Raw genomic sequence first — 14,580 nt, forward strand, 5'->3', positions numbered from 1 at the left:
ACGTTGTTCAAACAGAACTTGAGCTCTCCTAGAATTTGCCATACCTCAAAAATCATTGTCAAAAAGAAAACCTGCTTGTTTCCCCATAAAAAAACCCACACAATGTCCCCAAACCACTGTACAGACAGCTCTTTCACTACAGAAAAAATCAGAAATACAGAGATACTATAACAAGTATAATCATCCTGTATTCAATAAAAGAGTAACACTGTACAAGCACCTACTCAGCTGTGTACTATTGATAATGGTACATCGTACGATGGTTACTGTCGGTTAAAATATATTTCCTTGCAACTCGAGATCGCTAGCTCAAGTTCAAACCATGTAAATAAAGATGAGAGCTGGTACCACCCAGGGACTAAGTGCCAGCATTAAGGGAGCTTGTCAGACAGATCCCCGATGGGTACGAGAGCTAATTGGCTCCTTTCCTGGTAGCATTAGCAAAGCGGCCCAGGACTGAATAAATCCAAGGGAGGATTTTCTTTCTAACTCTAATCCCTTTAGCTCAGAAGTGAAAACAGACTGGAGAGCCAAACACTGCTACTGCCCGTTTGCCTGGGTCATGGATAAGACCAAGCTGGGAGTCATTCCGTAAGGTACACAAGGCTAGGTCGGAGCCAGCAGCGTGCAGGCACACGCGTGCACGGGCACGTACCCCAACCCCACCCTGTGGGGTTGTCCAGACCCACAACTCGCCTTCGCAGGCCACCCAGAGGAAAGATGCAAATTCCTGTCCAACGTGGAGCCAGCAAAGGGCCCCAAATGTCTAACCTCGCATTTTGTAGCCCAGGCTGCCTTCTTCAGGCTCCATCAGGCGTCGATCAAGAAAAGCTGAGTATTTTGCGAACTGCAAACATCAGTCGGTGCCTTTTGTCTTTTCTAAACTCCCCCATCCGTACAAACACGGATCTAATCCCATCCACGCTTCTTTATACGTGCTTTAGTAGGTATTCGGAGAGAGTTTCTCATCCGACATAAAAACAAAATTAACGTAAAAAGTGGCGGGTACAGCAGGGTCCACCCGCTCTCACAGGAGCAAGCCTGACGGAGAGGATAACTAACACCCGCCTTGCCGGTGCGTAGAGATTTACACTTGAGCAAAACGGGAGCATATGAGTGACACGGCCCAGTGCAAATTCTAGTCTCGGTTAATTCAGGACTTAATCTTTCCTGTGCTCTTTTTTTGCGCGATGAAACCTGCAGACAGAACGAACGCACGCGGAAGGAATGAGGAGCTCCAGGAGGACGACAGCACTTACCGCAGCCCACGGCCCTCGACATGGGGTCAGGCAAAGGGGAGAGAGCCCGAGGTGGGTCGCCCCGAGGTTGCAAGGAGGGGGAGAGGGGGCACGCGCGGGCTCTGTGGGCATGACTAACTACAAATAATTCCACGAATATACGCAAAGGGATTCACACTGTCTACCCTAAAAAAAGGAAAAAAATAAAAGGATTGTTTGTTTCCACCAAAATCCCGAACCTCTTAATCATCTGAGAAGCTAATCCTTGTCAGGGGAATTCTGGGGAAACTGAAAATATTTTAGCTTGGCTAAGATAAGGGCAGAGCTGTTTATTTCACACATCTCTACAGTGGTGCAGAGCCAGGAAATACTTTTCAGTTCTTTTCAACAAAACAAGACAAATGTACCAAATTGGCAAGAAAGTGACATTTTTCTGCAGAATTCTTTAATGTCCAAACTGATATCCACAGAAATGACTCCTTCCCAGTTTGTCAGCAATCCTTGTTAATTATTTCAAATACTTTTGGACTTCTGCTAAGCAAACCAGTGCTGAAAACACGTGAGAGCTCCACCACAGAATCACGACCCTTCCAAGCAATCGAGAACCCTGTAGCAGGGATTTTAACGTTGCACCGGAGGATCCACGAGTTTCAGAGTTTGGGTCTGCAGGAGCCCAGTAAAGGTGGCTTTCTCTGATGCTGTCAGTGAATCCTGGAACTGCGATACACTGTCTTGTTCTCAGCTCTGATAAGCAAATAGCTCTTTGCATTTTCTGACTCGGCTCCAGCACTTGCACAGATGATAACGCCCAGGGAGAAAGGGATGGGGAATCTACTCGGCGCACAACAGCACAGGCTCAAGCTGCAGGAGCGGAAACGGCCCCGTGACGAGGGGCTGGCTGGGGGTACTACGCCAACACAAACCCCGTCGAGTCTTTTCATTTGACAAACACAAAACTGTGTCTTCTCTTTCACTTTGGTTTGAAAGCAGGAGGCTTAAAGTGGAAGGCAGGGAACAACGTGACCATACAGGCTCCAAAGGAGAAACCTCGTCTCTTTTGATGCAATAAAACACACGCCATCAGCTTCGACAGGGCCAAGATCTCACCCTGAAAACTTCACTTCTATCCAGGTCAGGCTTTCCTTCTACGACCACCATTTATATCTCTAAGCGTGCAGCAGAGAGCGAGCACTTCCTCCGGATGGCCGAATGCCACCAAAAGTGCGCGCGACCCGCAAGAGGAGAGGGGAAACCCCGACGCCTCTCCTTCAGCGCCGCGGCGACGACTGCCCTGCGGCACGCGGCTCCTGCGCAAACGCCCCGCGCAGACCCTCGCTGCCGGGGCTCGGGCTGCGCGAGGCGGCCGCGGCCCCCGGCCCTACCTGCGCACGCCTTCCCGTCCCGCTCCAGCCTCAGCCCCGCCGCGCACTTGCAGTAGAAGCTCCCGATGGTGTTGCGGCACCGGGACTCGCAGCCACCGTTCCCCGCCTCGCACTCGTTCACGTCTGGAAGAGAGCAGAAGGGGGAGCAGAGGTGAGCTGCTGCTGCCAGACCGAGCCGGGACACGGCAGCAGAGGAAACACAACTGCTTTTGTTGCACCTTATTTTCCCGTTACTAACTTTTCAGTGCCAATAAGCAACGAGAGCGTTAACTGGTACAATACGATCCCCCTTGTTACATGCTCAAACCCTTAAGATGTCCCTACCCAGAAGATTCCCATCCTGAGTGCACGGCGGCACTTGCATGGATGAGAACGTGTTCATCATCACAACACGATGCCTCACTCTCTAATGGCTGCCTTGTTTGTAACGTGAGAAGGCCAAATTTTTTTACATTAAAAATCTGTCGGTTTTAGCAGCTTTACCTTCTTGTCTTAAATCAGTGGGGCAGAACTATTATACCTTTCCGCTAAAATTCCTTCAAATAAAGCCACACAAGTTGCCTGAAGAGTACTAACACAGAGAAGACTAAACTAAAAGGTTGTAAAAATGAAAATATCCCCATAGTACACATTTGCTAGTATATATATAAAAATATATATAGTTTTTCTAACTCGAGTCCAGAATAAATCACATTACCCTACCCAAACCAGGGATTTCTCTGCCCCTCAGTGGGGCATGGCCCAGACGTTGAAGGAACAGCAGCACCTTCCTCAAATTGCCTTTTAAATAGAGGGAATGGCTCATCACCAAGTGAAAATGGAGGAATCGCCACCCCCCTCCCCCTTGTTTTCCTTACTACTTAGGCACAGCCTCCCTCTGCTCCTCAGTTCAGCTCCGAGATAAACTCCCCAGTGGAAAGAGAAGGGGTGGGACACGAAGGATTTACCAACTGGGGACCCAAAGGAGCCGCAAGCTGTGCTTCCCCTCTAGCTCTGAAGCAGCGTCCTCCCAAAAGTCCATCTGGAAGCTATTAATAAGCACTGGAGATGCTTTCCATTCAGGCATTTTCACACCTCACCAAAACACTTGATAGCTGCTTTAATTAGTCCAAAAATAATAGACGGCGTATGTTGCCAAGGTTCCCAACGCACAACTTAGCGGCTGCCCACGTGAGCCCAGACTAACAGACTGAAATCTCCAAAACCTGCAGACAATAGCCCAGGAGCAGCAGCCGCCCAGGGTTTTTGGGTGAGTGCGGGCGGCGGGACCGGCCCGGCGGACAGGGAGCCTCTCCCACGGCCAGGCTGCAAATCCCGGCGCCAGCGTGGACCGTGCGTGCTCGGTCCCTGGGAGAAACGGCGAACGCTCAGCTAGGAAGGTCAGCCCCTGCCACAGCCTGAACCATCTTCCACCTGCAGAAGGGCAGAGGCAATCAGCAGCGAGAGGGTGAGGAGGAGACCTTGCGCCGCAGCAAGGTCAGGCATTTGATCATTTTCGGTTACAGATCAAAATCAAGCCCAGATTTGACTAGGGTGCCATTGGGGAATGGCAAGTTTTGGTTAGACATGAGAAATATATGGGCAGGTTTCAAAAAGATTTATCAGCCGTCGGCAAACTCTTTGACATTCGGCACTAAGCAAGGCACTCTAAAAATGTATTTGTGCTTAAGCAGCTACTTTTTTTTGCTCTCTAAAGAAGCATTTCCTTCTTGAAAGAGAGTAGAAAAATGGAGACAAATACTGTTTTAGGGCATTTGGTCTGGATGGAAGAATAATGAGCTGCAGCTTTGCCAAAAACGCATGCTTCAGCCGTACTGTACTCTGCACATTTCCTCCTGCTACTGCTGATAAATCCCGGTTTTCTTTTGCTCATCCAGAGCCGACAGAGCTCGCCGTCTTTCGGGAGCGAGCCCCATTTCCTTCTCTCCGAGCCCGACTCGAAATTCACTGTAGACGCAACGAAAGGTGGACATGGAGATGGGGACGGCACGATGCGGCACTCGCACACACAGCACTCGCCGCAGCTGTGACCGCGGCACCCGATGGGGACAGGGACAGGCAGAGCTCTGCCAGCAGCGCTTCGGCCTGCGGAAAAGCTCTTCGCAGAGGCATCCGTGCAGTGATGCTCTTTATTCGGTATAAAATAGGCCCTAGATCACCCCCGCGATAACAATAGCAATAAAAGATGTCTGCAGGTAGCGCACGAACGCGTCAGGTCACAAAGAATGACACGTATTACCAGCCAGGAACAGACTTAGAGAAGGACAGTGATCAAAACAAGGCTGACGTGACCAAAGAGACCCACCGTTTAGTTCCCTCGGCCTCTTCTAATTCAGTCCTGTCTGGGCCCGGAGTTCCCTAACTACTCCTGAAACGCCAGACCGTGCAAGTTTTGGTTGACTTTTCAGAAACCCTAAGACCTGCTAGAGCTTAACAAAATCCCCAAGGGTTTATGTTCGCTTAATCCTCCCGTCACAGCAAGCTGCCAGCGGTAGGAGACCCACAAGTTCATTCCCAGCGCCTTGTGCCAGACAGGTTACCGGGTGGTTGGTAGGAGAGCCACCCGGCAGTTCCCTCACCTTCTCTCTTACAATGGATTTTCACACTACAAGCGTGAAAAGTATGAATTCAGTAACTCCATAAAGTTTAACTAGGCTTTCATGTCCTGTAACTGCCGCAATGCAGTATCTGTCGAAGAAAGATACAACAACGTTATGAGGAAGAGTTTTTTAAACCAGTTCTGGAATGTAACTTCATCAGTTAAAGGTTTTCCTGTTTTCATTTACACAGGAACAGGCCGCCCAGGGAGGCGGTAGAGTCACCATCCCTGGAGGTGTTCAAAAAAGGTGTAGATGTGGCACTTCGAGACGTGGTTTCCTGGGTGTGGTGGTGTTGGGTTGACGGTTGGACTTTATGATCATTTGGTTGGTCTTTTTCCACCTTCATGATCCTACCGTCTGGCACGACTTACGCGTATTGCCCTACTGTGAACTGTTTCAAGACAGATGCCAGCTCTGGCAGCTACACTAACAGGTGACACCACGGACCCCGTTTTACATATTATAAGAAAAGCGATGCTCACAAATGCAAGAGAAAATTCTTGCTCCTGCTCTGTCTGCTGTTCCTATAACCATTATCACACGGGTTGTATTTAAGCAAACGGTATCGGCAGTATATTGGTATATCAAAGAAATACTTACTGACTTGTTGTAGAAAGCAGAGGGGGAATTAGGAAATGTGACCCTGCGGGATGTTGTAAAACTTAGAGAAGGCTTAGGAATTTGAAAACCTGATGGTGTAGAAGTTAAAAGGGCAGCTGGAGGCAATGAAACATCTGTCACGCTGGGTTAGGCAAGGAAAGAAGAGTAAAGAAAGCTTGTCAGTTTGAAGGTCCTTCTGCAGTGCAAGTAGCCTGCTAGGAGCTTGCAGGGGGAAGTTTATGATCCAAAATTTGTCTGTCTTAGTCCTGCTCATCCTTGTAATGTTTCGTGGTTTGACAAGCCCCTCGCTCAGATTCTCACACAGCAACACCTGAAAGCTACGCCCACAACATCAATCTACCGCCATGGAGGAGACTCTTCTGAGGCCATAAATCCAGATTATGACTTTATGGAGGATAAGCCAGAAACCATTAGGGGAGAGGGAAAGACACCTTGAACACCAAGAAACAAAGTCCATTTGGGCAATCTGAAGTATATTTACCTCGAATGAATGTCTACGGAAAACAGCAGCTGCATTTTGAAAGGACTCGAGCAGCTGCTTGTTCTGGGTGTGCTTGGCCCGTTGAGTCTCACGTCTTATGTGTCAGAGGCAAACGAATGCAAAACTCAACCAACTAGACAACCAGAAATCACAAAGGTGCCTTCAACTGAAAACCTGAGCTTTTCCTGGAACCCCCACTGGGCCTCAATGTCATCCAGCTCAGAGCAAAGCCACAAATCAGCCACTGGCTTTTCAGGTTTCGCAAACTCTCACGGAAAGGAGTTTGTCGCTGAGCTTGAAGGGCTCTGTAGCTTGGCTGTGTACGTGCTGGATACAGCTCCAGTCTAGCATATTTGAAGGTTTTTTTATTATAACTATGTTTTAACAGCCTCTTTTTGTATACAGTTCCCTTCAATGTTTTAAATGGACGCAATCTCAGCAGCTTCCCCATAAGCCGTAAGCTCCCGCAGAAGGACACAGCGAGGGCCGGAGTTATTCTTGCCTCCACGTTTTGTAAAAATAAGCATTGTGGTTAGACTCTGCAAACACTCCTTTCAGTTTCTTAGAGCTGGTATTTATCAAAGCGTTATGAAACTTCCTTCCTCTGTGACCAAAACATACAATTCATAAATAAAATGAAGAGCCTTCCTCATCCCCCAACTCACCCCAGGCTCCAGCATCCCCGCCATCCGTCTACTTCATACGCTTTGATCCCAACCTCTCACTCCTGACCAGGAGCCACTGCAGCTCGGAGCCACCGTCTGCCCCAGCCTGGGTTTGACTCCATTTCACCCCGACGCTCTAAAGGAGAGAGTCCCAGCGGTCATCTCGGGGTAGCCAAGCAAAGCGTGAAAGCTCGCGACAAAGTCCTGCACTAGCCAGGATGTGCACTGGGAGGCTCAGCGTTCGCTCCCCGCAGCTTCTCCTAAACCTGAATCACCTGAACGCCGGAGCCCCTCCTGTCCCCTACTAGCACCTCAGCCCTTCAAGGTGCCGCTGCACCCCAAGGGCTTTCCTTGCCAACTACCACAGAAATGTGGCTCTGAGGTACTAATGGCCCATCCTTGTTTCGAAAAGGGGGAGAGGCTGAGGTTAACTATTTTGCTATCATCAATTTAGGACTGTTTGGCCATCCTAAGCTAGAGCATTTTTGGACAAAGGACACCTTGAAAGTGTAGTCAGCCCCAGCACAGAAGTATGAGATTTAGTTTGCCTCTGCCAGGCAGCTAGGAATCGGCTGTCACCATCAGCCAAGTGTCACGAACACAGAGTGGTAAAAGTTGGTCCCTAATCCAAAAGTCTGAAGTTCTTTCACGGAAACCAAGACTAAGTTTGAGCACGAAAACAGCCAAGTTACCGTTTCCCAGGGAGGCCATGCAAAACTCACAGATCCTTCGTACTTCTTGTAGGGAAGCCGCTCAAAGTATGTCAGTTTGGCTAAAGTCTTAGACCTGTCCAAATGACTGCAAACAGACTTATCGGTGCTTGGAAACGCGATGGCGGGTGCACAACCGCCCCTAGTGTTTGGGGTTATGGAGACAAGCCTACTGCAGATTGCTCGAAAACTCAGCTGGAGAGGGGAGAGGGCAGCGGAGGCAGGGCTGCACGAGACCGCTCAGGTTATTTGGGTGCAGTTCTCGTGTCCAGATTACTCCGGTAGTTCCTATCAGCCGGGAGACATAACTTCTCACCTGCATCAGGAGATTTTTCAAAAGGAAAAATAGTCAGTGTCCGAGAATACTACGGAGTCGATCCAAACCTCAGCAACGATCGGCCGGTGTTGCGTGCACTCCCATCTTCATGGCGTTCACAGAGTGAGGGCTCACACGGCAGCCGGAGTGCGCGTGCACTCTGCCCGGTCCCCTCCGTAGATCCCCTGCAGACCCTTGAAACCAAGTATGGGTCGCCTCGAATCACACCCACAGGCTCCACCTATACTTGATCTCCAAGGTCATGCACAGCGGACATCAAGAAGCTCCCAGAAACCGGCTCCCCGAGAAAGGCTTCTTCCTATCCTTAGCTGTACTCGTACATTACTGAAGTGCCATGTAAATGCAAATAAATTCAATATGAAACTGCTGACAAGACTTCCATTCAAACCTGGTTTCGATTCATCTCTATTTGTAAAATACACGCATTTGCTTTTTAAGAGTTACGAACAGATGAGAGAATGTTGTACCGAACTTCCACGCATATACCATATTTTTTCAGATCATCTGTGCTCATTTAAAAGCACCAATCTCCAGATAATTCCCATCCCCACTAAATTAAAGGTAGGCAGTAGACCTCAATCCTAACCCGAACACGCACAGCGGTCCAATACGTTTCGATTGGCAGTGACCACTGGAGGTGTTAAAGCATTACAACAGTTTATATTTTTGCTCGTTATCTTTAGCAACCATCTACCCACCTACGCAGCGCCCAAGCTAGTCAAAAATAACTGTAAGGGTCCTATGATAAAATCGCCACGGAATTGTATAATCCTTCCAAGATACAGCCTGGCCTTCAATCATTCAAAGAAACCCATGACATCTGAAGCGGCAGAGAAGAAATACATCATTTAAGTGAAATTTAAAAAAAAAAAAAAGCCATTCATATTTTTAAGCAGCTTTGCAGAAGAATACTTGGACTTTTTGCGGAAGTTCCATCACACCCAGCTAACAACCATGTTTCTCCTCAAACTTAATTCACATGGAAGAAGTTCATTCCGCTACTTTAACCTTGCGCCTGCGCAAGATTCATTTCAAATATATTCTCAGTCCCCAGCTGAGTCCAAATCCCTCCCACCATCAGAAAGGGCAACAGCTGGCTCGCTTCTCCGCATCGCGCCTGTCCTCCTGCTCCGTGCCGCACAGTCCTGCTTACCTGTATTTATCATCCTTCTGACATTTCTTTCTGTGGTGGCTCAGAAACGTCCTTGTAAATGCATCAACGTACTGTTCTTTCACACGGACAGGACAGAGGGACAGACCAAGGGCTCGGCTGGATTTACGGCTTCCCTTCAGGACCGCTGGGCTCAGAAGCTCGCTTCTCAGGACCGTTTGAAGGTCTTTGCGTTCCCCTTTGCTCCGTTCAAACACATCGTCTGCCAGGAGCCCCCGTCCCTGCCCACCCCTGTGCTGGGGCGCCGGTCGGCGGCGAGACTGACAGCACACCGATCCCAAACGTGAATTGGATTGCTTGGGAAACCAAGCATTCTGGACGATCTGCATTTTTGCGATGGGATTTGGAAGTACAGGTAAGCCTGGCTTTATCTGAAGAGTTCAGAGCCTCAGGACCCTGGCTGGACATGGCGGTGGTGGTACCCATTCTGCAGCAACCTGGCTACTACGCTCTGGCATTCGCAGACATCTTTTGCTAGGAAAGGCTTGAAACAAAATACTGGGAACAGCAGGTATTCCTATTCTTTATGAGAATCCCCAAGTCATTTCAAGGAAAATGCAATTCAAGCACATCTGGTATTTTATTTATGGAGGTTACGCACTCCCACATGAAAGACCCCATCAACTTTTAAACTGATAACAAAAAACCCTCACTTTTCCATCTGCCTTTGGGCTAAGAGACCATTAATATTCACAGCCCATTGTCAAGTGACTTTACAACATCTTGTAAAAAGGCCCGAAGGAAGCTTAAATGCCAAGAGGCCCCAGTTTCCCAGCATCTGGCTTTCCCTTGAACAACGGCTGCCCCTTTCCAGCGTACCCAGAAAACATACCGTGAAGTGACAGTCTCATTTCCTAGCTCGAAAGCACACCCAGCAGCCAAGTTTCGGGGACTCGGGGCAGAGAACGTGACCCTCGATGGAAAAAGGAATGTCTTTGTACGTTATTCTGATGACCTGTACCAGGTCGGTGCACTCCAGACCACACCAACCATCGCAGCTATTTGCATACTCGCAATTCCCTAGCAAGGAGGACCCGGGCTGCAAACTCTGCTGCCAACCCCTTCCCCATCCCAGCAGAAAAGCGTTTGCTAAAAGCGTGACCACAGGATTCAGGCTGCGAATGGGGACGTTGCCGGCACCAAATTCCCTCTCCAAATTAGAAAATGAGGAGCACAACTTAGACTGCAGCAAGGACGCGGGGAGGGACGATCTTGCTGGGATGCGTCTCAAATGCGAGGACTGCGTGTACCGGGTGGCCAGCAGCGAGCTCGGGTGGGAACGTTGTGTGAGGCCGCAGGTGACAAGCTGCAGCACCTGGCTCGGCTGCACCTTGCAAGGGCCCTTTCCCCTCCTCGAGCAGCAGCTTTGCTGATTTCCTGGCCACAAGCAGACTGACTCCTCGGTGGTTCTGGCCGTGACTTTTCCCGGAGCTAAAAGCTTCCGCTGTGCCGGTGGTTTGGACTCTCTTTACTCTCTCCAGTCCTTTAGGTTCGTCTTTCCTCATTTCGGTGGCCAAGGAGGCCCTGACACTGCCGGGATTTTTCCCACAAGCCACGAGAGGGACCGAGATGCCACCGGCGTGCCGCCGACAGCCGGGATGCTGCAGCTCTGCCCGCAAGCAAGCAAGCGAGCAGCAAAACCTCAAGTACAAGCAGCCCGGTCTGTGCTGCTGTCTTCGTTCTCATTCCTTCTGCTTTGCGCAGCCCGTTTCCTCTCCTCGGATATGGCAAGCAGATTCGATTTGTTCATGGGGTGGCCAATATTCGGGGAAAACGCACTTGCTGCCGGGGCTCTTCCTTTTGCACATCCTCTGCAGGCTGCTGCAGCGATTCTCCCACCACCGCGCCGCCGCGGCAGCCCGGGTAGATGCCCCAGCAGCTCATGAGCCTCACAGCCGCTTGCGTGCCACCAGCTAATTACCAGCAGCTCTCTTCTCTCCCTCTTCACTTAAACACACGCTTTACTACAAATATCGGGGAGTCTGTTTCTGAGATCAGCTGGGCACTCCAAGCAAGAGTATGGCTTCCACGCTCCTCGCTGGTGAACCATCACCCCCCAGGAAACAGAATTTCCTACCTGTAAGATGCAAACCTCCTACCCTCAGCTGGCTCAGCCCCAAATACCTCTCAGTGATACCGACCTGACACCTATACAGAAAATCATCTGTCAGGATGCTGTGTAAACGGTTGCCGGACATTTCCGCTCCATGACAGTCCTTCTGCCTGGAACCAGCGTGCCAGAGATCCAACGTCGCTGTCTGCTTCAGATACACGACGTGGGTGTCCAAGACCAAGGGCTCATACCGATGCTTACAGGTCAGAAGAAGAATGACCTTGATTCTTTGTTTCAGAAACCATCTGTCCTACTCGACACCTCTGCGAAACGGCCGGGCGGAACGACCTTCAGCGCTGGGAGCGCCCGGGCCGCAGAACTCGCAGTGCCGCTTGGACTGCCGGCTGCCGCTATCTAGTGAGAAACAGCATCGTTGCCTTTTCCCATCATCATCTTTTTCCTTTTTTTCCCGAAAGAATTTTTAACCGCCTACTTATTTATTATTGCAGAGGGAAAATTTCCATTTCCTGAGCATTTCAGACCCCGAGACCTGCCTTTTTCCTCTCCAGCGCATACAATGGCAAGCAAGCCCGAGCCGGCCGCACAGAGAGCTTGGTGGTAAACTCTAGGTCAGATGAGTGTAAGGTTGAACCTTCACTTTTAGTATTTACAAGGCTAGAAGCTTTTTGTCGTATACTGCTGGTAGGGCAGCCTCCACACCTGGGCCGAACACTTAGGTTTCTTAAATACCTACTGAAGGTGGATAGTCCAGGTCCCCAGAGCTCACAACGTGCAACTCGCAAGCCAACAAAGGTTTGTGGCTGCCTTTCCAAATTCTGGATTAATTTTGTGGAAATGATTTTCCCAAAGTATAGAACACCTGCAAAATCTGTTTTTCCAACAGAAAAATTGGGAAAAATTCTCACTGCACTCAAAGGCTGAGGTAGGCACTTTAAGGAGAGACCCAGCTCTCAGAGATCCTCCGGAGCAGAGCAGAGAGGCTTTATCCCCTCCCTCTGGCCATAATGAAATTTAACACGCTTACAACTGTTCGGAAAGGGCCACTGGCGGCACTGAACTAAATGAATTTACCTCAAAGATGAAACTTAGTGTAATTATTTTCTAAAACTCAAGTTCCCGAAGCGAATCTTCATTGGAACAGCTGTATTGGGCAAAAGCTGTGATGTCCCGGGAATTTGAGCTCCTCTGTTTTACAGCCGTTAAAACACGACCCGTTTAATGAAGTTTGCGTAATATTATCCCAATAACAAGCACTCCCGATGATCTAAAGGAAATAAGAGAACGTGCCTTATCTAGCACTAAAATGTAAGCAGTTAAGTGTAGAAATAGCAGAACTGCGTGGGTCCTACAGGCACTCCTGTGTGGCTGAATTTGGGTCGAAAGAAAATATTTTCAATTCTTCCTCTGAAAATCTGCCAAACTGATGAGCCGAGAGGAGGCTGCTGCACAACCCCGTCAGTGTTACATCTTTGTTGCTTCCCCAAAAAACTTGTTTGAAAAGTTTGTCAGCAAACCAAAAATTAGAAAATCCATGCTCGGTGGGGACTTTTTCACTGCTTTGTTGTTTTCTTAATCTTTGCTTTGTTTCCCTTTTCTAGAGTGACTTGGCACACTCTAGAGAAAGCACACATCGGGGCAGCAGACCTGAGGAACGTGAGTTCCCGAGGACGCAATCGAGGGAGACTTGTGTGGCCCCGGGATGGGGAACCTCAGGGTCGGGGCTCTTCCCCCACTGCTCAATTCTTACCATCACCGCAGAGAAAACAGCGACAGAGCCCCTGCTTCGGGCAGGGCGGAACTGCCTCTGGTGCAGAAGGGTAGCGAAGGTGGAAAAGACAAGTTGCAAAATACAAGGGTATAACCAGACGTGTAAAAAAGTGAAACTGTAAGGATATATATTTTCCCATCGTTCAGGAGTTCCTAACCCGATTCTCATCCTTACCCAACCAATCACCTCTAAACTCAATGTCTTTCTCTGGATTATATCAAACCTCAGCCTGTCTCCTCCTGAGCTACAAACAAGAAACATAAGAAAACAGCCATGACAGACAGCACCTCCAGGAAATCTCTTTTTTTCTAAAAAAAAGAGGACAGCCTTTCAAGAGAATATGCCTGATGCGATCTGCCGTGGTCTGCAGGGAGCAGATTATCTTTCACAGCTCTGTAGCTTCCTGCAGTGCTCAGATAAAACTTACTCAGTGCAACATTCACTGCTTTGCGCAGGCTTTTTTGTTCACCCATCATTTCTTCCGTAATTTTCTGTCCAAACTGACATCATCTTGACTTTGCCGGTCACTTACGTGTTATTTTTCCAATGCTTTTGATGTATCTGGTCTTTTCTAATTGGTTGTTTATCGTCATCTTTTTGCTATAAACCGCACAGGGGTGAGACAAAGATTGTCATCGAATGTTCTGACTCCACTCAGAACACACACGTTGCATATTCCTATCGGATATCGTATGATTCCCCGTTTCCTTAGCTTCCTGCCCACAGCAAGCCTCAGCCAGGCTTCAGCCCACATCAGCAAAGATCCGCTCCTCTTTCTGCCCGTTCCTACGTCCTCTCACAGGTTTCCACCAAAGTCCTCACCCTCTGCTGCCATGCCCAATTAATTCACAGCTTAAATCTTTAAAAAACGGTGTCGTGGTTTCCGTGGACATCCTCCTGCCCGTCTCTCGCATACGCTCCTGTCTTGGTACCCAGGATCACTCCAGCCCACCCGTTTTGGCAGTTTCCCCTTGGTCTTCCCGAGAGTCCTCAGGGGACAGGGAGGTGGGACGGGTAACGCCATCCCGCTGGGCTATTTCTTTACAAAGGTTACCCTCACGCTTTAGAGACTTTCTCCCACTGAAGCCAGAGGCAACAGTTTCACTAGTCTCAGTGAGAGTAACCTTAGACTCTCAACTGCTGCCATAAAACTTCATGGACTATAAATATCTCTCCGTAGTGGAGAGAATTCTTTTTTGACACATTATATAATGGATGCAATATCAAAATATACTGTATTTGGCAGGCTTTCCAAGGCTTCCCTTTGGGAGCTCAGCAAACGGGATGGTGTTTGATGATTTTTTTTTCCACTGTTTGGCCAAAACTGCATTTCACGGAAAGTCGGGAAGATGGCTCTCCTGGGAAAGAACCTGTATTCCTCTTGTGGAGAAGCTGAAGAGACTTCCTTCAAAGTTTCCAGATCTTTGGAGTGACCTCAGCTCCATGAGATCACAGATGTGTTTGCCAAGGCCAAGTGTATGAAGGTGTTCGTGTCAGCGGCAGTTCTGCCGTGTTATTCCTTGCTTCTCGCAG

At 49.1% G+C, this 14,580-nt stretch overlaps 1 protein-coding gene across 1 annotated transcript in view; it reads right to left on the minus strand.

Moving 5' to 3' along the window:
- MEGF6 (multiple EGF like domains 6) overlaps positions 1–14,580 on the minus strand; it is a gene marked incomplete at its 5' end in the record, with an annotated part of 95,694 nt that overhangs the window by 48,886 nt on the left and 32,228 nt on the right. Inside the window, one exon of the mRNA XM_082009449.1 lies at positions 2,621–2,743. Within this exon, the coding sequence (XP_081865575.1) occupies positions 2,621–2,743 (123 nt within the window). The remainder of the gene's footprint in view (positions 1–2,620; positions 2,744–14,580) is intronic.

This window comes from Phaethon aethereus (assembly GCF_964289735.1).
Source record: "Phaethon aethereus genome assembly, chromosome: 21".
NCBI lineage: Eukaryota > Metazoa > Chordata > Aves > Phaethontiformes > Phaethontidae > Phaethon > Phaethon aethereus.